Raw genomic sequence first — 25518 nt, forward strand, 5'->3', positions numbered from 1 at the left:
CAGAAAATAAGAAGTCGCTACTTAATACTCAATATACACAGAGCAAGATTGAAAATCTATATATAGACAAATGCCCGTCGTGATGATTCGAAGCCAATTCTGATTCGTTACATGTAGCTATGGGCTGCGTTTGCTCCAGAGGAGAGAACGAGAAAGATGGAATTAGGAGTTACAAATCCGCGAGAGAAGCAGCCCAAGCTATTAATAGAATCAAGAAGGCTCAACGACGCCGCCGTCGCCAATCACGTTACGTATACAGAACCAGGACCGTCGTTGGAGGCGGGGGTTGCAAAATGGGAGGTCCCTCAGGTGGCAGCGCCTGCGGAGACGGCGGTGACATGATCATGATGATGGGTGCTGCAGCTTTGGTCCAAACGAATACTCATGGAATGATTGATGGGGATGGAGGTGGCGGCGGCTGCGGTGGTGGTGGTGGCTACATTGGCGGAGGTGACGGAGGAGGTGGTGGGTTTTGACATGTACGTGAATGGAATTATTTGAATCTTATCATAATGGATTCTTCTCTCTTCTGGTTTTGTTTTCAACTGTCCCCCGTAATTATGTCTCGTACATGGTCGTTAAAGTAGTTGATTATTAGGCATCTAGATCGGATCTTAGACATTTTATCCATTAGGAAATAACAGAAAGAAATAATGTTCTGAAAATCGTGGAGGTCAAAAACGCTGCATTATTAGCTGAAATGACATGAAACCAATTCTTCGCCCGTTTGACTCCGAGGTTTTGTTTTCCTCCTTGTGATCTTCGTGCACTCCTAGAATAATGCTCCCAGAAATAAATATAATGAGCTAGTTCTGATTCATCTGTTTTGGTTCAGGTAATTAACAGAATCTGGAAAATAATTTAATTCAATCAATCATTGTTAATATCAAGTTTGGTCAGATTTGGCTGCATGTTTAAACTAACATAAAAAAAATAATGATATTAGAAACTCTTAACCACTTATCTATACATACATATATATATATCAAGAAGCTTGAGGGGAAATTTCTCTTGGGAATTAATGAAGATAATCATATTTGTTATGAGGATGTAGTTATTTACTTGACTCGTTTCATTATCTCTGTTAATACTCAGAATTTCTGTAGAAGTATTCAAAATGAACATGAATACGACAGGGTCAAACACAAGTACGCGCACACGCAAGCTGTTTCCTTGTATGATACTCATGTTTATACTTAGTTTGATTATAATTTATGCGGCGGAATGTTATCAATCAAGTAACATATAAGACTGGAACGATCTCTTGAATTTGAATATTCTTCATCATGGACCTGTTCAAACATAAGGATAATTCCAGCTTCTGATGGAAACATTCTTGCTATAAAAAGGCATGCCCATGAGATTTTACAAATGGCCTTGTATGTACGATTGAGAGATGGATCCAGCTTTAAAAATATTTATCATTGTTGCTGTTTGCTTATTTGCCTTTGCTGCTGTACTGGGAATATTGTGCCGTGGAAGACGAGTCCGGCTGGCTTCTGGTGGCGGTGGCGGTGGCGGTGGCGGTGGGTTTGCTCATCATCACCATCACCACAATAACCACGCTTTCCATGGTGGAATGACAGATGCAGGCGGGATCGGTGGAGGTGCCACCTTTGGTGGCGGTGGAGGAGGTGTTGGCGGTGGTGCTAGTGCTTGCTGAGTCACAACGAACCAGACTAACCCCAAAAGACCCACAACTTTAATTGAGATGAATTGATTGTCAACGTTTAAAACTTCCTAGTCATTAGTTTCTTCTAGTGCATGTCTGGATTTTTTGTACTTATGTAGGATGATCTTTATTTCCAATGGAAGTAAGTAATTAGTTTTGTGATTATTCATCTTCATGCCATCGGTGGCTGCCTATTACTCTATTGTCTTATTCATGGATATCAGTGGTCACTTATTTCGGTTCATGTTTAAAACCACCATGATTTTAGTAGTTCCAAATGTATTCTTAATCTGCCGATGAAATTGATATCAAGCACGACAGAAAGCAATTAAATTTCGTACGATCAGGACCTAATACGAGTTAATCATGCTTTTAGGCCAATCTTCACAAGTATTTTTAATACTCCTCCAGTCCTTAATATAGGACCTAATTGTTGAGTTGGTTTTGATCATAAATATAAGACCTATTTATTATGTTTATCAATTTTCTCTAAATTACTCGTATAAATATTCTCTCAACCATAATCAAGTAAAAGAAGAAGATGAGATATTAAGAAAGATAATTATCTTATTTTAAGAAAAATATGTCACATTTGTTATAATTAACTAACTTACCTAACTTTCTTAATCTAATCAAATTAGTTAAATGAGTTTTATATTAAAGACCGGAAGAATAACTCAACATACTATGATGGATCGTTTTTGTTTCCAAAGACAGATCTTATGCTTGAAACAGTTCTTTAATCTACTCAATTCATTTTATGACTCCTCAAGTCTTAACCATCTTGGAATAATCCAAGAATGCGAAACTTTAAAAAAGACCACTCTGAATTGTTTAAAATTACAGGACCAATTTGATTCAATATAATCGATATAATTAACAGGTTATTAAATTTTAACTTTTTTTAAAACATTTGTTAGATGAAAATCCAAAAAACAAAGAGCTTTACCAAGTTTTTTCGTCTTGCAGTACAGAGAAGCGTAAGCTTGTAGCTAGCATAATTTGGTGAACGAGTGGTATGAATGATGTAAGAGTCAAATTCAGACACAATACTATACATTCGCCTCCCACTTTTCAACAAATAAAAAAATAAAATTGAAAAAGGGCCACTGATCACTGATGGAACACGTGAAACTCAGCTGCTTTTGCTGGAAATAATGCGTAGCCACAATAAATATTACATCAAAATTGCAAAGATAACACCCAACGATGGGTCGGAAACAGATGAGATAATTTCAGGTACCATAGCTACGGTCCCCTGCATCTCCAAGGCCCGGAATTATGAACCTGTTAGAGAGAAATTATTAAAGATATGCTAAGAGGCCAAACATCTATGTTATATGGATAAAAAATTTCCCCATGGCAAATATTAAAGTCAGGGACTAACCCTTTGTCATTCACAGTAGGATCAATAATTCCGGTATACACATGAAGGCTGTAAAATTCTTAATGTTAGAAATCCACAAGATAAATCTAGTCTGCAAGAAACTAAAGAAACTTGAATTATGTGATTACCCAGGGAATTGCTCACTCAGCTTCTGCAGGGCCGGTGGGGCAGAGACAGCAGATATCTACAATGTCATGATTATAGACTAAATAAGCAACAGATGAAAGAAAAATATAACTCAAAATGTAGGCAGTTGAATGAATAAACAACCTCCAGTTATGCAGTGCCAATGCTATATATAAACATTGAAATATGTTGGAATGAGTCCCAAAAGAAAATCTAGTTTCAATAAGATGCAGGGGCTAACCACTTTAATCTGCTTGTTGCCAACTCCACGATCCTCTAAGAGTTTGAGAGCTGCCACTATAGTACCACCTACAATTCATATGGACAAAGAATATGATTCATGGATACTAGTTTATTTTAGGGATGGACAAAATCAGAACCAATGCATTAACCTTATAACTTCCAGCCCTAACGGAATTAGAGTTGAAATTTTCAGAAAAATTATCGTGGTTAATCATAAGTGGTAAAATGTGTAAAGCAAAATAAACAGACCCAAGCTTAGATAAATATATTTCTGTTAGTTCACATGTTTAATCTTCCAATTCATTTTATAACAGAAAAATGACAAAAGCAACCCATTCAAACAGCAAATATGAGACAGTCACAATTGGAGAGAACACTTCCAACAAAACATATGGTTACTTTGGATTTGAAATTATATTGGACCTTATTATATACTACTTTTACGACAAATATAGACCATATGGCAGCCCATCCTAAAAACCAACACATGCGGCAGCTTGAAAGTTTGATTGATGACATGTGCAAAAGCAAAAGCTCAAGCATCAGTAGATTAAATATACCTGTCGCAAGCATAGGATCAACCACAAACACTTTAGATCCTTCTGGAAATTTATCAGGCAACCTGGCAATCATACACTGAAACATATGATAAAAGGTTCTCCAACATTTAAGTAAAACAACGCAAAAGCAGGACAATAGTGGCTTGCCCTCCTTATGCTCCCTCACCTACACCCAACCAGCCCCAAAAGTCAGAAGTCGGTGTTTTTTGTTTTTGTTTTTTTTTTTTTTTGGGGGGGGGGGGGGTGTTGTCGTTGTGTTTCTAACACTTCTCTTACTTGTTCAGATATATAGTTGGCTGAAGCGTTTCTTCATCTCTGCTTATTCCTAACACAAAATAAAATCAGAAACAAAAAAATAATTATGTATTCGAACGACAGAGATTGGCAAAACATGTGTTGTGATTTTAAAGAACAAATGTCTCATCAGAATCAATATTAGTATTAGATGTAGTTTAAAGAAGACATCACATTGGTCTAGCGAACCATAAATTGATAGATCCCGGAGCAACAATAGAGTATCTATATCCTCCAATTGTTGTTAACTTCTTTACCAGCCAGATCTTATTCTTACCTAAATGATACGTTTTTGTTGCAGGCAAGATTGATGATGCATGTTCTGCAAGAGCAAGACCAGCTCTCAAGATGGGAACTACCTGAAAAGGGAAAAAAAATCAAATGATTTCTTGCACAAAGGTGCTACAGCCAGACTCTGGAATCTTCAACAGTTCAGCAGGGGTAAATGGAGAAGCAATCATTTATACGAAACTGACTATGCTCTTGCAATAATTATTTCATTTTTTAAGCAGGAAATGAGGGTTATTTCCCCATCATTCTTTCCTTTTCGACCAAGCCATTTCCATTCCTTTCTATATTATACCAAATGTAATTATTCCATTCCACTCACATCTTTATTCTTCTTTCACTTTCCTTCCAAACAATTTTGCAAGCCGAGCACATCAATCATTCATTATATGCAAAATTAATGGATTAAGTAAATATATTGAAAACTGAACACCAGAAGAAATCCTTAGAAGGTTTAATAAAACAAACGTGATGAAAGTAATAAGATACTCACTGCTACAGGCTCCCTTGGATCTATAAATTCGACGGAGGCAACACCCATCGGTGACTGGATCTCTCCTGCAACAGTTGGCTGAAAGCAATGGAAGGGGAAAAAAATAACCATGGATTAGAGGCAAACAAAATTATTTCCGTGGAAGCTATGAAATAACATCCAGTCTATCAAAAGTACACCTAGTATGTTGGCCTACCTACGAGTTATGATTATAGGGCTATGTACAATGTTCCAAAGATCACTAAACTATATTTATTTTCATTCAGTAAAGCCGGCACTTTAGAATCTTTTCCTGTCCTGAAGAAACTTCAGTAACTTTCAATAATCCTTATGATGAGGCTCATTTGGGTTTAATTAACTTGTTTATAGAGTATTAAGGGTATTACTGATTCTAGTTTTAAGTCCAAAGTTTCCACATGGCTTATTGATAGTGAATGCCACGATCCCTCCAAGATTGGAAAAAATTCTTAATCCTTGTAAAATATTTTGCAGGATATATATTGAAGTGGCTGTGATACTTTCGTTCTTCTCTCCTGTTGACTGAGCTGCAACCAAGTCCCAGGCACCACGTTAAGCATAGGTTAATTGCCCTCCTCTTTGCAATCAATACTTTATTTCACTTAATTTTTTGATCCACTAAGAATCTAAAAAGAACACATCCTAGTGCTTTCAAACCGTCCTTTCCCTGACATACTCAAGTGAGCCCTCAACTCCCCAATACCACTAACCCTAAACTATAAAATGCGCAACCTTCCAATGTCCCTGATTCAGAGAGAAAGATCTATACAAGGCTAAGCAAAAGTCAACTTATATCGTAGGCAACGTTTTGATACACGTGGATAGAGAAGCACAATTTGGACCAAGCAGATGTTTGGAAATCAATGTAACCCAGAGGTGAAAGCCATGCCTAAAATTTGTGTGCTTTTAGGGGAAAAAACAGACAGCAAGAACATTATGTTTACTGCAGGAAAAACCTTTTAAAAGAAATCCAAAAAAAAAAAAAAAATCAAGAGCAAAATAAAAAAAATTAAAACAGGCTCATAAACTATGATGCAACTAACCAGACAATCCCTTGAAGCTTCATACAGTAGTAGCCTTCCCAGCTCAGCCATTGCATTTCCTTCAACGATGCAAACAGTGCCAGATCAATTTTATATAATTAACCAGGAAAATATAATTCAACATCAATCGGCACCAAAAGGATGGAGAAAGAAAGATGGAGGATGAATGTTTCATATGAAAACAAAATAATACCACACGCTCACAAGTCCACCCTGTTCAAGGAAGCTATATTCCTTTGTGGCAAAGTAGAGATATTCAAATTAAGCTGTTCCAAGTCCCAACCACAAAAATAGATAAAAACGTATGAGAGTTGCCAACCGATGCTCAGAAATCAGACCCTTAAGCAAATTCTTTCCACACTTAGCAGCAACAATTTATGGGAGTGAAGTCCTACGCTCCATCAAAAATTTTCTGACAAGCACTTCATTATGAGACACGACAGTAAAATGATGAAAATAAACTAAAGATAGAGTAGAACCTTTATTAATAATAATGATTTCTTTTCGGTGAAAGTAATAATGATTATTGAAGATACGAAAACACTACTATTAGTGCTTCTACTTGACTTTGCCGGTGAATATAACTGAACTGACGAAGCCATTGAAAGTGAAAAGCAGCAGAGGAAAAAAAAAGGCGGTTTCGAAGGCAATTCATGTGATTGAACCAACTGCTAAGGTAACTGAAGAAAGGAGGATCAGTATTTATTGTTACGATGAAACTCCAGAGTAGAAATTGTTGCACTCACTGAAGATGGGACAAGGAGTCTGTTCGTTCCTCAGAACTGAAACCCAGTGCTTGATCAACGGATGCGGAGGCACATAAACCTTCAAACCCATCGAAAGAATAATCAGTCAATTATGCTACTATGAATAGCTAACAACTACAAGCCATTAACCGAAATCACAGATGGCTTAAAAACTAACTAGCATTTTGTCCCCAGAAATCGGCTTCTCCTCCATGGTCATGTGAGACCTTACAGCATCAGAGCAACGCCGCCGAGCGGTGGAAGAGGGGATCTGAGCGGGGGGAAATCAATGAGTACAGGGGTTTTATGGAGAATTCAAGAATCAGAGAACATAATGACTGAGAAAAAAGCGAGATTTTTTTATTAAATAAAATGAGAATGAAATTTAAAATTGATTAAGGCTAAAATTACCTTACTGGTTTTGGAGGGAAGAAAATGCTTGAGGGTGGCGTGGGAGGAGTGAGAGTGAGAAGGAATTGGGGTTTGAAGTTGACATGTGGAAGAAAGACGCGGCGAATCAGACGGAGACCAGAGATTCGGAGTAAAATTAAGACGGCACGAAGCCATGCATTCGATATTTCGATGTTATCTATGAAATGAGATTCAGAGATTCCTGCGTCGCAGAATTTAGGGACGACAAATTGAGAAATTTCCATTTTGGTGTTTTGATGAATAGCCAATAGGATTCGGGTTTCCGGTCTCGTCATTGGGCTATACCTCAGTCGTGGGCTTCTCTCAATTTCGCTTCTCAGTTGTCACATTGGACTGATTGATCTTTTGTCGGCAGTTGGTCCTATCTAAGCCATCTATCAAAGAAAATTATCGATGCAACCTCAAAAAATTATGTATCATCATTAACGGGAGATGTGAATAATGAAGGATCATTGAAATGTTTATATATATTTAATTAAACTTGATATTGTATTCGATAAACGAGCACAGTTACTTGACATTGACTCGTACATTTTGATTTTTGGTTGCATATGTGCTATTATAAAAAACGTAGTTACTCAGCCAAGAAGGTTTTGGAAGAGTCTATTTTTATTGTGTATTTGCAGAGAGAAGGTACCCATTGGTGCCTTTCAATTCTACAGGAAGAAGATGAACTTGCATGTTTATAGCTTTGTAACGTAATGATATGTAAGCTCTTCTAATAAATGGAAAGTCCCAGAATCTCACTTTTTTTTTTTACCAGAATCCCAGAATCTCACTTTTAAAATTATTAGTACCTACTCTTTTAATTTAAGAAACCAAAAAGAAAAAGAAGAGGAGAAGCAATAATGATGGTCTATTATACAATGAACAAGTTTCGGTGCTCATCACATTGATGAGTACTCTAAATGTATTAGATCTGGATTGTTCATATCTCATTTGAATAGTCTAAATTTATTTTTTTTATTTTTATTCATTCAAAATAATTATTTTAGTATGTATAGAAGTTAAAGATAAAGATGATCTGTTCATTGTCATTCTTTCAAAAAAGTTTTTTCTATTTAAAAATAAATTATTAAAGATTTTAAATCTAAATTATTCAAATCAAATATAAATGGTTTATATTTGATTAGTTTAGGGTACTAAGCAAGATGATGAGTATTGAAACTGGTTTTGTTATACAGCATATGCACGTACAAAGAGATGAGAGGCTAATTGAAATAATGAGTATCATGTGATAATGGTGTATTTTATTATCATTTTTCCGGTGACGTATCTTATCATCTTTTTGGTCATAATTGAAATATAACCAAGATGCACCATGAAAGTAGTAATTTTTTTATTAACAAGTAATGTTTTTTCAATCAGATAAAACCAATGATTAAAGAACCGGACCGGACCGGACGGTCGGACCGGTTGAACCGTCACCCGGACTCGTTAACGGCTCGGTTTGTACCAAAAAACCGTTTACATAATTGAGCCGGATTAGACCGGAGTTGAGCCGTTATTAAGCCGGAAACCGGAGTTGGACCGGGAACCGGAACGGTTTTCAGAAAACCGGACGGTTTTTTAGCCTGATTGAAAAAATACTAAATTTTTTTAAAAAAATAGAAGAAAAATAAAAAAATTGATCCCCTTAAATATCCTAATATATTTTTAGACTATTTATAACCATATAGTATTATTTCATTGAAAATTTCATATATTGTGATGTTAAAATCGTGAGTCGCTAGTCTTTTTGTTTCGATATTTGGTCTATCTTTTAAAAAAAATATTTTGATTTGAATGAATTGATAATTTGTAATATCATTAAATATTTTAAACATACATTAATTTAAATATATAAGGTTTTAGTCCATTTTCAATGATTTCATTATAATTTTAGATTATTTAAATGCATTTCAAAATTATTTAATAATTTGATATTTTTCATATATACTCATTATATATATATATAATATTGTTTTAAATTAATTATTGCGTCATCGGTCCGACCGAACGGTCCGACCGATCCGACCGATTGAACCATAACCCGTTGATCTTTCCGGTTCGACTTCCGGTCCGTCTTTTAAAACATTGGATAAAACAAATACTATCCCAGTTTTTAATGTAAGACCTCATTTAACTTTTTCCTAAATATACGGCTATAGTCCATAATTCTTCTAATAATAATAATTCTAACTAATACACTTAAATAGTAAAGATATTTTAGAAAAAATAATATTTATTTATTAGAAATAACTAACTTAACTTATTTTCTTAATACACTCAAATTAGTCAACTAGCTCTTATATTTAGGACTAGAGGTAGTATTAGTATATAATACTAATAATATCTCCAGTTTATTAAGAGTTAGAGTTAATTTGGTCCTAACTATAAGACCATAATTCACTGTCTTTCATATTTATGTATTTCTTCCAAAGTAGTAGATGCACATATTAAAAGTTCTATCAAATGGTAGTTCTAATTAATACACATAATTAGTAAGGATATTCTAGAAAAGGTAATACAAACTTAACAAACTTTTTTAATCTATTTAAATTAATTAACTAACTTTTATATTAAGAACAAGAGATAATAACGCTGAGAGACATGTAAAGTGGTTATTTCTGTCAAAAGAAAAGTATCCATTAGGAAGAGGATAAGCCGGAGACGTTCCCAAAGGATTGCGGTAGATATTTGCGTATTTGAGATTGAGTGGAATCAATTACTCCTCTGATCTTTAATGTAAGATTTAATTATTAAGTTAATTTTGGTTTTAAATATAAGACTTATTTCTACTCTCTTAAACATAATCAAGTAAATGAGAAAGGAAAGATATTAAGAAAGATAATTATGAGGTTTTGGATAAAAAACATGTCATATTTTTTATAATTAACTAATTTACCTAACTTCTTTAATCTAATCAAATTAGTTAAATAAGTCTTATCGCACGGCACGCATATACATAGATATATATATATATATATATATGGACACACACACAACCTCCAGTTTTTAATTTAAATATTAGTTCGGAGTTGGATTTTATTTTAAATATAAGATGATATTTTACTTTGTCTCTTATTTTTTACTAAAATATATCTATTTATTGTAAGAGGTTTCCATTTCAAACTCAATGTACATGACTGAATAGAATAGTTTAGGAAAACTAATACATATTTGTGACAAATAACTAATTTAACTAATTTCATTAATATCCTTAAATTAATGATCCAGTTTTTATATTAAAGATAGAAGGTAGTGTTAATGATCAATTTATAATCAAGACTTTCGCACGAGAAGGCAATAATTGCAGAGCATATTATACATCTGAGAAGGAGCAACGAGGAGAAACACATGGTGACACAAAGCAGACACGTACAAGAATACAGAGAGAAGCTTCCAGTTTAGTTTGCCATGAAGCCATTTCTGTTTGGCTGATTTCATTTGATTTTGATTTGATGAAACATGACCAAACCATAAATTATTTGATTTTCACAACAATCCAAAGGCTGCGAGGTTTGTCTTTGGGTTCCACATCAACACATGAAACATGCAGATGGTTGTGTTTACTTAATTATTAAAGCTCTAATGTCACTTTTAGAACAAACGTTGCGACGGCTGGAAAATTGGAACATCATCTTTGATTCATTATCACTCACTGCCTACGTGGCCCTCATTATCATACGGTTCCCATAAGCCGATGGATTTTTTATTTATTAATGATGAAGTAATAACGTGAGTTAGGATGAAAATATATATAAACATACTTGTAAGTTGTGAAGGAAAAAAAAACATAATTGGAATGACTTGATTAATTAATTTCAAGTCAGGACATTTTCGGAATCAACTATTTTAATTCTATAAGCTAATAGTCATGAATTGAGTGGTGGAATCACCATACATGATATCTACTACAAAAATATCTATTTAGGTGAGTTGGATAAGATCGTTATATTGAAAACGGGATTTGAAATCACAATCTTATCAGTTATGATATGACTCCTTATATTAATTCCTAAATATAGAAGACGGCAAAATGATTCGTTTTTTGGGCAGACAGAGATGGTTGGATCTAATGAGCCCATTGCAATTAAAAAATACGAGCCCATTAGAAGCCCATCACATCCCCAGAATGGGCTTTCACGAGTTAACATAATCCAACACAACTACTTACTTAGTCACACCAAAGCCCAAACTGATTTATAGGTTTTTCATGAGATTGAATCAATCATCGTGGCCATTCCCCTGGCCTTGTAATGATGAGTATTGTTGTCAAAATCGTGTGTTAACTTTGGAGGTTTAATGTTTTCACATCTTCAGTTTATGTCAACTTGACCTTAAACTTGTGATAGATATAAACTTAGTTTAACTTACGAGTTCACTCATCGAATTTACTGTTTTTAATTTATAAAACCGTGTCAATTCACTTCTAAATTTGCTCTAAGTTTTTAGATTTATTTATGTTTAATAAATTTATATAGGAACTTTATAGAAATTTCTTTGTTGAATATATTGAATATAGTAAATTATGATTGTTGATTGATTGAATTTCAATTATTTAGATTTAAAATATATTTAAATAAAATGACTGTCATTTTTATATTTTAATTATTTAATTATACACTTTTAATATTTATTTATTAAAAAAATAAATTCTTATGAATTTACAATTTGAGTTTATATTTATATCATTAGTTTACTTAAACTCGCCGGTCCTTGCTGTTAAGTTCAGTTTGGATGACAGTCACATATTCGCAGGGTGGGATTAATTGTTTAGTGTAATAACTTAGTTGAGAATCTTTCAGATGAGGACAATTTCGGAGTCAACTACTTTGGTTTTAGAAGGGAATCATTGTGAATTGAGTGGGATCAGCAAAAATTTCCATAGAGAAAGAAGGCTTAATTATGCCACTTTTGATTTCCCCCGACTTTAAATATTAATTCTTTTATTAGCCGGCGCATCAATGACTTAATAAACACGGAATGGAAGTTGCTTTCCATGACTGATTCAGACGATGCTTTCCGATCACCTCATATGGCCAAAAAAAGAAATACAATTAAAATGCCAAATTGTAATGAAAAACATTTAAAAACAAAAAAAATAATTAATAGAAATAGAAAAATAACTGGGGAAGATATGGTGCAGTCCAAAATTCAAAACCTTCTCCCATGTTTAATATATCCCCATATAACGTAACATACATATATATATAATTTATTAAAAATACTCACTATAGTCCTATATTTTGGCCAGAAATAAAGAAATCATGCCCCTAATATAAATTAATTTTTCGTTATGTTATTTAGCATTTAAAGAGTTGTTTTGAAAAAATCTTTTCGATAATATAAAAATACTTAATGATCTTTAAATTTATGTTTTTAGTTCCTAAAATTGAGTTTGTCTTAAAATGTTAGTCTTTGTAACACTGTTAAAACCTGTTAAAGTATCATAAATAATGTTAAAATAATAATGTGGACTTATCATGTACCATCTAACTAGATTTTGTGTGGATAATAAAATGACTATACAAAGGAGGATGAATTCTCAAGACATGAACAACTTCTCAAATGAACAGTAAGAAAAGAAAGAGAAAAAAAAGGCTAAACAATGTGTTCTAAAGACTTTTTTTTTTTTGCTATCCATACAAAATCTAATTAGGTGTCATATAGTGAATTTCTATCATCACCTCAACACCGTTTACAATAGTTCAAAAGATTATAATACCATTACACTTTCAAGGACTAACATTTTAAAACAGTTTAAATTTCAAAAACTAAAATCATGACTTTAAAATTTGAGAAATTAGAATAAAATTAGATTCAAATTTCATAGGCCAAAAATTATACTAACATATATATAAGAATAGAGGGAGTAATAGCACATAATGATACTCTTTTGGTTTTTAATGTAAGACATATTTAACTAATTTGATTATACTAAGGAAGTTAGATAAATTAGTTAATTATAAAAAAATATGACATATTTTTCTAAAACACCATAATCATATTTCTTAATATCATCTCCCTATCCTATTTAATTATGATTAAAAGAGTATTCACAGGGGTAATTTAAGAAAAAATAATAAATATAATAAATAAGTTTTATATTTAAAACCAAAATTAACTTGACAATCCTATATTAAAAACCAGAAGAGTTTCTACTAAGCTACTCTTCTGATTCTAAATATAAGATCCTTATACACTTATACACACTAGTATAAGGGTCTTATATTTAGGATTGGAGGAGTAGTATGGTAATACCTAGTGAATTATGGCCCTTCAAGCTTTTACTCTTCCGGTCCTAAATATAAGACCCTTATACTAGATAAGGGTTTTATATTTAGAACTGGAAGAGTATTATTTTTCCCCTTGAAATTACATAGGCGTTAGCTAGGCAAGGAAATGAGCCAAATTGCTGAACTATTGCCTAATGGCTTCTTTATAATTAAAATTATATCCTAATGCCTGTCCCACAAAGGGGGGCAAAAAAAAAAAAAGGGTGAGTAGTTCACCCAATAGGAAAGCAAGACTAAGGAAGAAGTTAAAATGAAGATGAATTGTTGGAGGTTGAAGAGCTTCATTGTGTTGTGAAGGTAATGGACAGAGGAGAAGAAGAGATGAGGATAGAGGGGCACGTGACGCACCCTGAGCACCCTCTGGTGTACGTTGGCCGGGGAGGAGGAGGAGAAAGCGGCGGAGACTTCTTGTGCCACGGCTGCAACCAACCAGGGAGTGGCGGCCGATACATATGCTACGCCTGCGATTTCGTGTTACACCAGCACTGCGCCACGTCTCCCCCCACCTTCTCCTTAGCCTCTCATGACCTCAAGTTGGTCTGCGACGCCCATCTTCGCCTCGGCATCCACATCTGTGATCTCTGTACCGCCGACATTGACGGCCTCCTCTTCTACAGGCAGTATTCTTCCCACTTAATTCATATAAAATTATTAATAAACTAAGATTAAATGAAAGAGAGCACCATATAAAATTGAAGAAAATAAAGTATACGCTTACCTTCTTTGAAACTGAAGTTCATATTTTTACACTTTTATTATTGTTGACCTTATATTTGGTTACCCTTCAATTGCCAATTTGTTGAACTTTGTGTTAGACCTTATATTTGGTTAACCTTCAGTTGTTACAGTTAGTCTAATTAGTAAGAAGTCAGCTCATAACTCACAAAATCGTGAATTTGAATCTTAATTATTGCCGATATGAAGACTTTGTTGGTGGGTAATCTGTAAATATCTCTATAAGCGTTTTTTGAGCCTGGAGATATGTCCTGGCCCTGGTAAACCCCGGAGACCCAACTCACCTAAACTTTTTTATACAAAAAAAAAAACCTTCAGTTGCTACTACCGATATGAAGGTCATGTTAGTAAGCGATTTTTAAGCCTAAAGACATGTTCTAGTCTTGATGAGTCTCGGCTTCAATTCACCTAAATTCTTTTTTTAGTATAAAAAATCACCGATTGTAATATCTTCATAAGATATGGAATGTCATTCAGGTGTGAGAAGTGCAACTTTGATGTGCACCCACTGTGCCGTCAATTGCCGGAGCTGATGCGCCACCCTTCACACCCAGACCATCTCTTGGGGCTCCAACCACTCTCCTTTGGGACTTGCAGGCTCTGCGAAACCCTAAGCACCGCCGCTTCCTGCGGCTATAGATGCCAACTCTGTGACTTCAACCTTCATCTTCCTTGCATCTCTAAATCTCCGCAACCCAACTGGTTTGGGTTCCCCCAGAGCCCTCTCCTTACTGTACTGGTTGTGACTCTAGCGTGTATGGTCGCTCTTATGATGATGGCGGCTAATCAACGTAGTGGAGGGGGTTATTGGGTGCACCCTGTCCATTATCATCATCGTTGATTCCTTATATAGCAGCAAACACCGTAAAAAACAGCATTTAGGTTAACTTTTACGATGTAAAAGAGGAATTTCGTATTGATTTGGACAAGCTATCACTGTGTGATTGTTTTTGGATTGGGGTTGCTCAAATGTGATTTTGAATTATGGTGATTTCTTAGGGTAATATTGATCCTAAATGATTTTAATTAATTTACTTTTGTTTATAACTTTTTTTCTCTAAAATGTGATCGACTTTAAAATAATTGAATCAGTGGGATGTCATTTATCGAAGCTGTTTCTAAATGTGTAATTGTTGAAAAGGATATAATTGTTATACATTTCTCTAAATTTTAAAATTCAATAATTGTGAACTATAATTTAATGAATGACGTGATATGATTTTTTGGATTTTTAATATGAATTTAAATGAAGTTAGTAACATCTCAAATTTTTTTAATTAGATTAATTGAGGTCAGGATTGATTAATTAAAAGGACTCTCGAAAGGTTAGAAGTTTAAGGAACTTGAAGGAAAAGATGTAGCAACATATTTCATCAAACTAAATTATTTTTATAATCAGAGTTAATTTAATTGATGAATTATTATTAATTAAACTAAATCTCATTTTCTGTTTTTTGTGTTTTTTTTTTCCATTCTGATGTAATAGTGGGTAGTGCATGTCTTACTGGGATTTAAATTTCGTCAAATGAGCTAGCTTTCGTCAAATGAGCTATAATTTAATGGTTAGTAGTATTAAATTATAATCTAATGATGTTGAGATAAAGACATTTACTTATTTTCTGAAAACAAAGCGCTAATTTGTAACTTCACTATCAGTCTTACTAGTCACTACCATTAAATTATGATATGATGATTAATATTTCTCAATTGTAATGGAAAAGAAAACAATGGCTTTGTTAACCAAAGTGAGAGTGAAACACACATGTGTTTTGATGAGATTGAAAGAATCCCTTGCTTGGTCAATTGTGTTACGCCAATGAATAATATATTCACAGACATGAATTCCCCTAACATAATCATGGCAAAAAGAATTCCTCTACCAAAATCACTATACATTATGTTCAAATTAATGTCCCAATCAATCCCAAGTGCCAAGTCAACCTTGCCTTCCCTCGTTTTCGCTTCATCATTTATATATTGCTCATTTGCTGAAGTTATTATTTATTATGTTCCGTATTTATTTTTACAGTTTATTTATCTATATTTTTCAAGTAAAATATTTGCTTTTTTCCCTTTTTCTTTTGCTGATCTTCGCTTTTTGTTTGTTTGATTATTTTCATGGATTTGTTGCTTTATACGTGGACGCACATTCCCTCTTTATTCTTTACTTTGTACTCCTCGGATCCTTAATATATGACTAATTGTTGAGTTGATTTTAGTTCTAAATATAATACCTATTTGTTATATTTATCATTTTTTTGAAATTATCCCTTAGATACTTCTTGAACCATAATCAAGTAGAAGAGGAAGGGAGGATACTAGAGAAAATGATTATAATGTTTTAGAAAAAATATGTCATATTTCTTATTATTAACTAACTTACCTAACTTCTTTAATCTAATTAAATTAGTTAAATAAATCTTATATTAAAGGCCGCATGAGTATACATTAAGGAAAATATTTTTTAAATTTATTTTTTAATTTTGTTGACTAGTTCCCATAGCTGCCATGAAAATACTTGTTGACCAAATTTGCACCCCCCCTTTTTTTTGTGGGGGTGATAATTGATATCTTTAGCTTTACTTTATTCATGTATTTGTCGTGTCTCTCCTCACATTCGCTGCATCTAATGACTATAAACAGGACAAAGGCTTTTGTAGGACAGGTGCTTTGTTGCTTTAATCAGGCTTGCGTAACTTTGCACGTCCACCATCCGTTCTATAAGAAAGACTCTTTAATTTAAAAAATTTAGAGTTATGATATAATTTTATCCTTGATTTTTTAATATAATAATTTTATCCTTAATCTTATTTTTCAGGTATAATTTTGTCTCTAATCTTTTTTCTTGAAAGATTGCACCTAAGAAAAAAAATCAGGATCAAAATTACGCCACTAAAAAGATTAGAGATAAAATTGCATATGAAAAATAAGATTAGGATTAAAATTACGCCTTAATCCAAAAATTTATATGTCTTTACATGGATCAACAGTTTCAGGTTTTAGCCTGTTTAATCAACATCTAGGGCTTTGATTTATTTTTACTGCTACGAAAAAATTTTATTTTCTGAGAAGTAATATTATTATTATTTGAACAAAGCAAATCCTAATTTAGTCTCTGGAAAAAAAAAAAAGAAGCAAAAACTATTGAACATGTTTCATGAAATCACTGCCTAGACGTTTTTCTTTGTAGGGAAAAAAATTAAACAAGCCAAAATATAAAGTTTAGTTTTAATTATTAACTGAATAAAGTGCCCCGGCCCCTAAATTTGTTTCTTAAATACCTAAAAAGACCTCCAACAAAATTATTCCATCGGTCCTAAATATAAAACTCTTATACTAATGTGTATAAAAGTCTTATATTTAGGATCGGAAGAGTACTTACTGTGTTACTGACCAAAACAAGACAACAAAAATTATTGTCGTTGTCAGGTTGCGTATTTGGATCGATGTTCAATTTGGATTTGGTCTTCCTCATGGGAAAATAAAACCAATTCGGTCTTTTTCAGAGGAAAATCACGGTATTGAAGTTCAACCAGTGTGGGTCTAGTCGGCCAATCCACTGGTTAATCGGTTTTTTATCGGTTCAATGAAATTTTTTGGAAGGCCTATTTTTATTTTCTCCCTGAAAGAATCATTTTGAGATTAAAAAAAAAAGCTAAAATATAGGCATGGTCATCTAGTTTGACACAAAGTTTTAGTTGGATTTTTTAACTTTAAAAAATAAATTTTTAGTCTTTAAATTCGAAAATTGTTAGCCACAAATGATATTCTCTTATAACAATCATAATTATTTTAAAAATTAAACTTAATATGTTAATATTTGAAAATGTTTTATTAACATTAAGAATTTTAATATTATCATTTTTTTAATAACTGTTTTAGGGTCAAAAGAATTAAAATACGCTTTTTAAAGTTAATAGATTAAATTAAAATTTTGTGTAAAATTAAAAGATTAAAAATATATTTTAACTTTCAAAAAATAACATTATACTTTAGCCTTTTAAAACATAACAATCCATCATATTTGTGTTTCAATTTTTTTCAATAGTCCTATTTTATTATATTATGTGTGATTTCTATATTAATGTTTCATTTACTTGTAATTGAATCAATTTCTAAATATTACTCTTTTCAAAGTTACATGTGACTTTTTAATATTTTAATTAAATTTTATTTCTTTAGCCTAAATGTAGAAGTTAAATAATTAACTTGTAAATATTAAAGAAACTAGCTAAGATATTTGTTTATAAGAAACGCATGGTAATTTCTTAAATTATTCCTTTAATAATAATCTACATTAGAAACTATCTCTGATTAAATAGAACTCTCTTAAAAAGTGCAAATAATATAAATAATTTAGAAAAAAAAATTATAAAATTAAGAGATACAATATTTTACATTTAGAATCTAAACAAACCTCTCCATTAGTTCCTATATTTAGGATCGGAGGAGCATTATTTTAATCAATACTGGGATGATTTTCCTTGGTCAATTATGATTAGACCCCTGCAGATATTTAAATTACCATCACGATTAGTGGTTTTTAATACCTGGACAAGATAAAATCAATTTTTTAGCAAATGTTTTTTATTTTAAATAATCTACACAACTCACTTGGAGCTAGATCAAAATCTTTTCAGAATCTTCTTTTTCATTCTCTCTTCAAAATCGTTTCTCTGCCGTTAGATAAACAAACAGATTATTCATTATTCACATGTAATGTCTTACAAAGGTATTATCATATTATTTTATAAATTAAATTGATTAGATTTTACAGTTTAAATTTATTTATTTATATTTTAAAGTATTATAATAATATTTTATAAAATACTATATCTGAGCCCTTTTTTTTTTGCCTAGGGGGGAAAAGGCACTCTGATAATAATATTTTTGTGCCTAAGATGATTTCATTGCGACGCGGTGCATTATTGGACTGAGAAGTTTTGTTTTGTTGCGGCCGCGTCTTATGATCCACAGGAATCCCTGACAAGCTTGATGACGACATGTCCGCGCCCCTCAATCAAACGACCATACAAATCCAATTATTTATTTATGTTGGTGCATTTTTATTTCATGAGAATAAAGTCGCTCACTAAATAAATCTAGCACTGTACTTAGTACCTTTGACTATTAATATAAGAGCTGGTTTGATATTCAATATAATTTTAAATATAAAATTTTAATTTATTTTATCTCTCATATTTATTTATTTATTTTCTTAATGTAATCATTGTAGTAGTTGCACATGTTAAATATGTCATCAAATCATAATTATAACTAATATACGTTATTAGCAAGGTATTTTAAGGAAGGCAACACGTATTTATTCTAGATAATTAACTTAACTAATTGTTTTAATATACTCAAATCAATCAATTATGTCTTATATTAAGGATAGGAGATAATATTAATTATGTTCATAAATATGTTTTGTATATACAATATGAATACTTTGGCAAGTCGCATACGCAATGAACACTTTAAGCACTAACCAATCCATGGGATTCATATGCTAATTATCATGCAAAACTGACACATGTTATACTACCTCTGATTTTTAATAAAAGAGCTTGTTTAACTTTTATTTTAGTTCTAAACATAAGACTCGCAATATATTTTGTCTATCATATTTATCTTTTTTTTTTTTAAATAGTCTTTGTAATGATAGTAGTTCTAACCAATACATTTTATTAGCAAGGATATTTTAGGAAAGACAACACCTTTTTATTAGAAATAACTAACATAACTTATTTTCTTAATCTACTCAAATTAGTCAACTAGCTCTTATATTAAGAATCGAAGATAGTATATATTATGCTCATATCAAATGATGCTTTTCTACTGGTATATGTTTACATTTTAAATATATAATAAATCAAATTATTTTTAAGTTTTTGAATCATATAACTTATTTTTGTATTTCTTGAGATCGAGCCTACGCAGTTACGTATTTTAATTATAATTATCATAATATTATAGCATGCTGTATATATTTTAAACCTCGAAAACTAAGATTATAAACAATTTGGCCTCATCGAGCATAGTTGATGAAAAATGAATCCTTTTTTATTAACTAAGCGTAAATTGAAATATTACTGCTTAACTCCTTCATTATTTTTTTAAGAAATAAACTAATTTTTATCAGCATTATTTTCTTTGGGGAGATTTAATTCTTATAAGATTTGACATCCAATAATAATGTGAATACAAGTGGCTAGGTCCTCCGTCCCCCCGATGAAATAAATAGTACGAAACTGAATGAATATATAATATATAGGAGGAACATGAAATGATTCCTTCGAGCATGTGCAAGGCACTCGACAGGCCTCCGTGACATGGGGGACAACCCTCTTTCCCATATCTATTTTTTTTATATGCCCCTTGACTTATCCCCCTGGCAACACTTTCCCCTCCTATAATTGCATCTGACTTTGTGTTTTACTAGTACTATTTCTTATTCTTAACATAAGATCTAATTTATAATTTAATATAAACAAATTATTAAAAAATTAGCTAAAATGATTTGAAGGTACACAAAAAATGTGATTAGAATTAAATATACCGGTGATAAGGATAGACCAAATAATATGAAATATAAAACACGTAACGTATATAAAGATGAAAGAAAATACTTAATTTAGTTATTGAAAGGAATCTTTTTATTAACAATTTATTCAAAAAACTAGTTGTTGATGTTGAATATAATGTCATTATGTGATTCATATATTATATCCGACTCCATCTAATGGGATTGTTGTATTTGTTGGGGTGTGTGTGTATGATATTACTGTGATCTGATGCTTCTGAATTCTGATAAAATCAAGTTTTAAGCACAATGAGGTAAATAATGTAATTAATTTCAAACTCATGGAGTATCAAACATCTTTCGTTTGGTGCAGGTGGAAAGGCACTCCAACAAATGTCCCTTTAGCTTAACAATCTTGAAAATTTACAAGCTTTCAACACAAATAATTATATGAATATTAGATTTAATAAAAGTACTATATTTTGAGGCCTAACAACCAACGTCGACAAAGCAAAATGGGTGGCTGGCTCGGCTTCTGCCATAGGCATTATTGTATTATAGAACTTATCTTAAATTGAGTGGTACAGACCTGGAGGATGAATTTCTCAGTTCAAAGGCTGTCATGTTTGTTAATATGTAATATACTACTCCCGGTTTTTAGTAAAAGAATTAGTTGACTAATTTAAATAAATTAAAAAAATTAGTTAAGTTAGTTATTTGTAATAAATAAGTATTGTCTTTTCTAAAATATTCTTATTAATTAAATGTATTGGTTAGAACTACTATTATTATAAGGATTAGTTTGAAAAAATAAATAAATATAAGAGACAAAGTGAATTGAGATCTTATATTTAAGACCAAAATAAAAAAACTCTTATATTAAGGACCATGTCGCAAAAAAAAAGTTGAGACCCAATTTTGTAAAAATTAAGAAAATCATATAAATGATTATTAGTCATTTGTAAAAAAGAAAACATGTTGATTCTTTTGTAAAATTTTCTTCTTAACTGTGTGTATCGAAATTATCTCTTAATAGAGATTTTTTTTAATGCGAGCAATTAATATAGGTTTTTGAAAAAAATTTATAAATACAAGAAATAAAATAAATTAATATATTATATTTACAAGGAAAATTTCTGCAAAAATAACTTTAAAATCACTAAATTCCAAATCTTTAAAATTATTAAATTCCAAGTCAAGTTGTTCGGATACTTCAATAGGTTTTGATAAATTTGTTCCAATATTTCAATAGGCTTTGATAATATTGGATTTGCAAATAACATAATATTTTTATAGAAATTTTTTATTTAAAATTTAGTAATTTCAATTTTTTTGTGTGAATCTCTTTCTATTTATAGTCAAATTCATCACTCTGTCTCGTTCTGATATTAAATATTGGAAAGAGCATTTAATTTAGTTTATAAAGATGTTTTTCCCCTTTAAATGTTTTAAAAATTTATTACCTTATCACGGTTATAATTTGAAATCTTTAATTTTTTAATTTCTTGAAAATGTGGCAAAACATAGTTGATTTTATCCTCAAAATTTTTTTCTCTGCTATTGTTGTATATAAATATGCAACGCAAACAAACACTACCCTGTTATGATGGTTGAAAGGGACTCTTCCAAAGGGCAATGACTTGTGCTTTCACAAGTGCACAAGGAAATTAATCATGATTGTCCTGTGCGCTGGCTTAAGATTAAAAAAATTAGTTAAATTAGTTACTTGTAATAAATAGGTATTGTCTTTCTCAAAATATTCTTATTAATCAAATGTATTGGCTAGAACTACTGTTATTACAAAGACTAGTTTGGAAAAATAAATAAATATAAGAGAGAAAGTGAATTGAGGTCTTATATTTAGGACCAAAATAAAAATAAAAAAACTCTGATATTAAGGACTATGTCACACAAAAAAAAAGTTGAGACCCAATTTTGTGAAAATTAAGAAAATCATATAAATGATTATTAGTCATTTGTAAAAAAGAAAACGTGTTGATTCTTTTTAAAATTTTCTTTTTTTTTCCAGCTTTTTAAAAATTTTCTTCTTAACTATGTGTATCGAGATTACCTCTTAATAGAGATTTTTTTTAATGCGTGCAACTAATATAGGTTTTTGAGAGGAATTTATAAATATTAGAAATAAAATAAATTAATATATTGTATTTACAACGAAAAGTTCCGAAAAAATAACTTTAAAATTACTAAATTCCAAATCTTTAAAATTACTAAATTCCAAGTCAAGTTTGCTTTAACACTTCAATAGGTTTTGATAAATTTGTTCCAACATTTCAATAGGCTTTAATAACATTAGATTTGCAAATAACATAATATTTTTATAGAAATTTTTTATTTAAAATTTAGTAATTTCAATTTTTTTCCTGTGAAATTCTTTCTATTTATAATCAAATTCATCACTCTGTCTCGCTCTGATATTAAATATTGGAAAGAGCATTTAATTTAGTTTATAAAGATGTCCCCCCCCCTAAATGTTTTTCAAAATTTATTACCTTATCACGGTATAATTTGAAATCTTTAATTTTTTTTTAATTTCTTGAAAAAGTGGCAAAACATAGTTGATTTTATCCCCAAAAATTTTTTCTCTGCTATTGTTTTACTCTATATAAATATGCAAAGCAAACAAACACTACCATATTATGATGGTTGAAAGGGAATCTTCCAAAGTGCAATGACTTGTGCTTTCACAAGTGCACAAGGAAATTAATCATGATTGCCCTGTGCAAAATCCACAGCTGGCTTAAGATAATTTAACTCTTAATCACATTGATTGGCTTTCTAAATCATATCTTAGGCGTGACGTTATGCCCGAAATCGCGACTTTTTCCAACATAATCACTTAATTAGCGTTTTCTTTTGCTGCAAATTCCCTTGTTTGGACTTATATTAAACCGCGTATTTACTTTGGAAAAGGCTTTCACTATAATTATGATGCTGGCTTTTTCATTATATTTAAACTTATCAGGCTCCTACTTTCTCACATCACCCACCCCCACACATATCACACACATATAATTTTTTAATATAAAATTTTATTTGTTTTTTTTATTTTAAATATAAAACCTGAATCCACCTTATCTTTCATATTTGTACATTTTTTTTAAAATAGTCCTTTTTATAATAGTAGCTCTAATTAATATATTTGATTGGCAAAGACGTTTTAGAAAAAATAATATTTATTTATTACAAATAACTAATTTAACTCATTTTTTAATTTTTTTAAATTAATTAATTAGTTCTTATAATTAAGATCGGAGGTGGTGTTTATACATCTGGACGTCTCCAATACGCACAAGAGCCGTGGATCTCTTTGCTTCTCTCTCAGTATGAACTATACTCATCATAATTGTTATATGACCAAATCAGGGCTCAACTCGTGTCTCTCTCTTTCAATAATCTCCCAATCAGCGAAAAATGACAAATGAGCACTGAAACGATGTCTTGTGGACACGTGGCTTCTAGATTGCCCCCATGCTCACAAACGTCCCAATCGCCGTCGTACACATCACGCGTCTCGCTTTAGCCGCTTCCGTGCGGCCTTTCTCCATCTCTCGCTGAACATTTTATCCTCCCACGCTAGTTTCGGATGGGGAAAAAGTCTCGTGCACCGCAGATTCCATATGCCCTCCGGGATGCGATGACGTGGCGTGTGCTTAGGAAGGGTCCTGTGAATTTGCGGTCTGCTAGTTGAGATGGACTGCACTGGGAGCCCACCTGAGTAGACGGCTCAGATATCCGTGTCACGTGAGTGGACGACACTGATGCGACCCCAGATACTACGGTTTTTACCCCCCCCCCCATTTTTCCTCGTTATTATCTTGAATAGTTTGTTGGATTAAAATTTATTCCGGCCCCTGACTTTGTAAAATATTTTATAATTAATTAGTATTGTTAAGTATTTTTCAGACATATTTAGTACCTTAACATTCTAAATAAAATTATACCACAAAACATTTTAACATACTAAATTTATCTAAAAATGACTATGTCTTTTCAGGCTTATTAGCTGAATGCAGATCTGAAGCGACTTATCGAAAAAGGATATATTAGCCCAGAATTTATCAGGAAAGAGCAAGAATTGTCACAAATCCGGAAAAATTTGCTGTTAGCTGAACCGGACCAAACTAACATAGTATAATATCCAACGCTTTAGTTCAGGTAAGGCCACTCATTCTCAACTCATCAACGGGTCACGTTAGGACTCTCAGCTTTGAATACCAATTTAATTTTTTTTTAAAGCTTTTTATAGTTAGATTATTTTAATGTAAATAATTAAAAAATAAGTTTTTAATAAAAAATAAAAAAATTACACCCAGAGAACTCATTCATAAAATTGTTATCAAAACCCATACTATTGTTGTTAAAACCCATACTAATATTGTCATGGGTTCTTATTTATAATTTTTCATTTTGGTGGTCTGTTTTTATGATTTTCTCTTAATTTATTTAAATTTTTATAGATAATTGTTGTGTGTCTGTGTGTGTCACTTTTGACCTTGATTGCGGTAGGAGACGTGGCAAATCGTACCTCCATTTACAGCCATCAAAGCTCAAAACCGATACAATCAATATACTTGCCCATTTCAGCATATTTTATGGGACAGTAACTCGGCAGAATGACCCAAAAATCTTCCAAATCTCCCCATCTTAAATCAC

At 31.8% G+C, this 25518-nt stretch overlaps 2 protein-coding genes and 1 long non-coding RNA gene across 3 annotated transcripts; 2 read left to right on the forward strand and 1 right to left on the reverse strand.

Annotated features, from left to right (window-relative positions):
• The first annotated feature begins 119 nt into the window (after positions 1-119).
• Positions 120-476, forward strand: LOC114739592 (loricrin-like). The gene has a single exon (XM_028927674.1). The coding sequence runs from the start codon at positions 120-122 to the stop codon at positions 474-476; it is 357 nt and encodes a 118-aa protein (XP_028783507.1).
• A 2124-nt stretch (positions 477-2600) lies between these two features.
• On the reverse strand, positions 2601-7493 carry LOC114739644 (uracil phosphoribosyltransferase). The gene is made up of 12 exons (XM_028927729.1): positions 7282-7493; positions 7049-7141; positions 6871-6949; positions 6125-6183; positions 5064-5141; positions 4560-4641; positions 4265-4313; positions 3989-4050; positions 3427-3494; positions 3188-3243; positions 3060-3107; positions 2601-2959 (listed from the first exon to the last, which is right to left on the reverse strand). The coding sequence occupies exons 1-12, from the start codon at positions 7435-7437 to the stop codon at positions 2908-2910; spliced, it is 882 nt and encodes a 293-aa protein (XP_028783562.1). The 5' UTR covers positions 7438-7493; the 3' UTR covers positions 2601-2907.
• Positions 2889-16972, forward strand: LOC114739645 (uncharacterized). Its single transcript, XR_003739619.1, has 3 exons — positions 2889-2961; positions 8203-8212; positions 16962-16972. It is a non-coding gene; the product is annotated as an uncharacterized LOC114739645 (long non-coding RNA).
• The last annotated feature ends 8546 nt before the right edge of the window (positions 16973-25518 follow it).

Source organism: Neltuma alba, unplaced genomic scaffold (assembly GCF_004799145.2).
Source record: "Neltuma alba isolate B1F8T4 unplaced genomic scaffold, ASM479914v2 tig00002863_pilon, whole genome shotgun sequence".
Taxonomy (NCBI): domain Eukaryota; kingdom Viridiplantae; phylum Streptophyta; class Magnoliopsida; order Fabales; family Fabaceae; genus Neltuma; species Neltuma alba.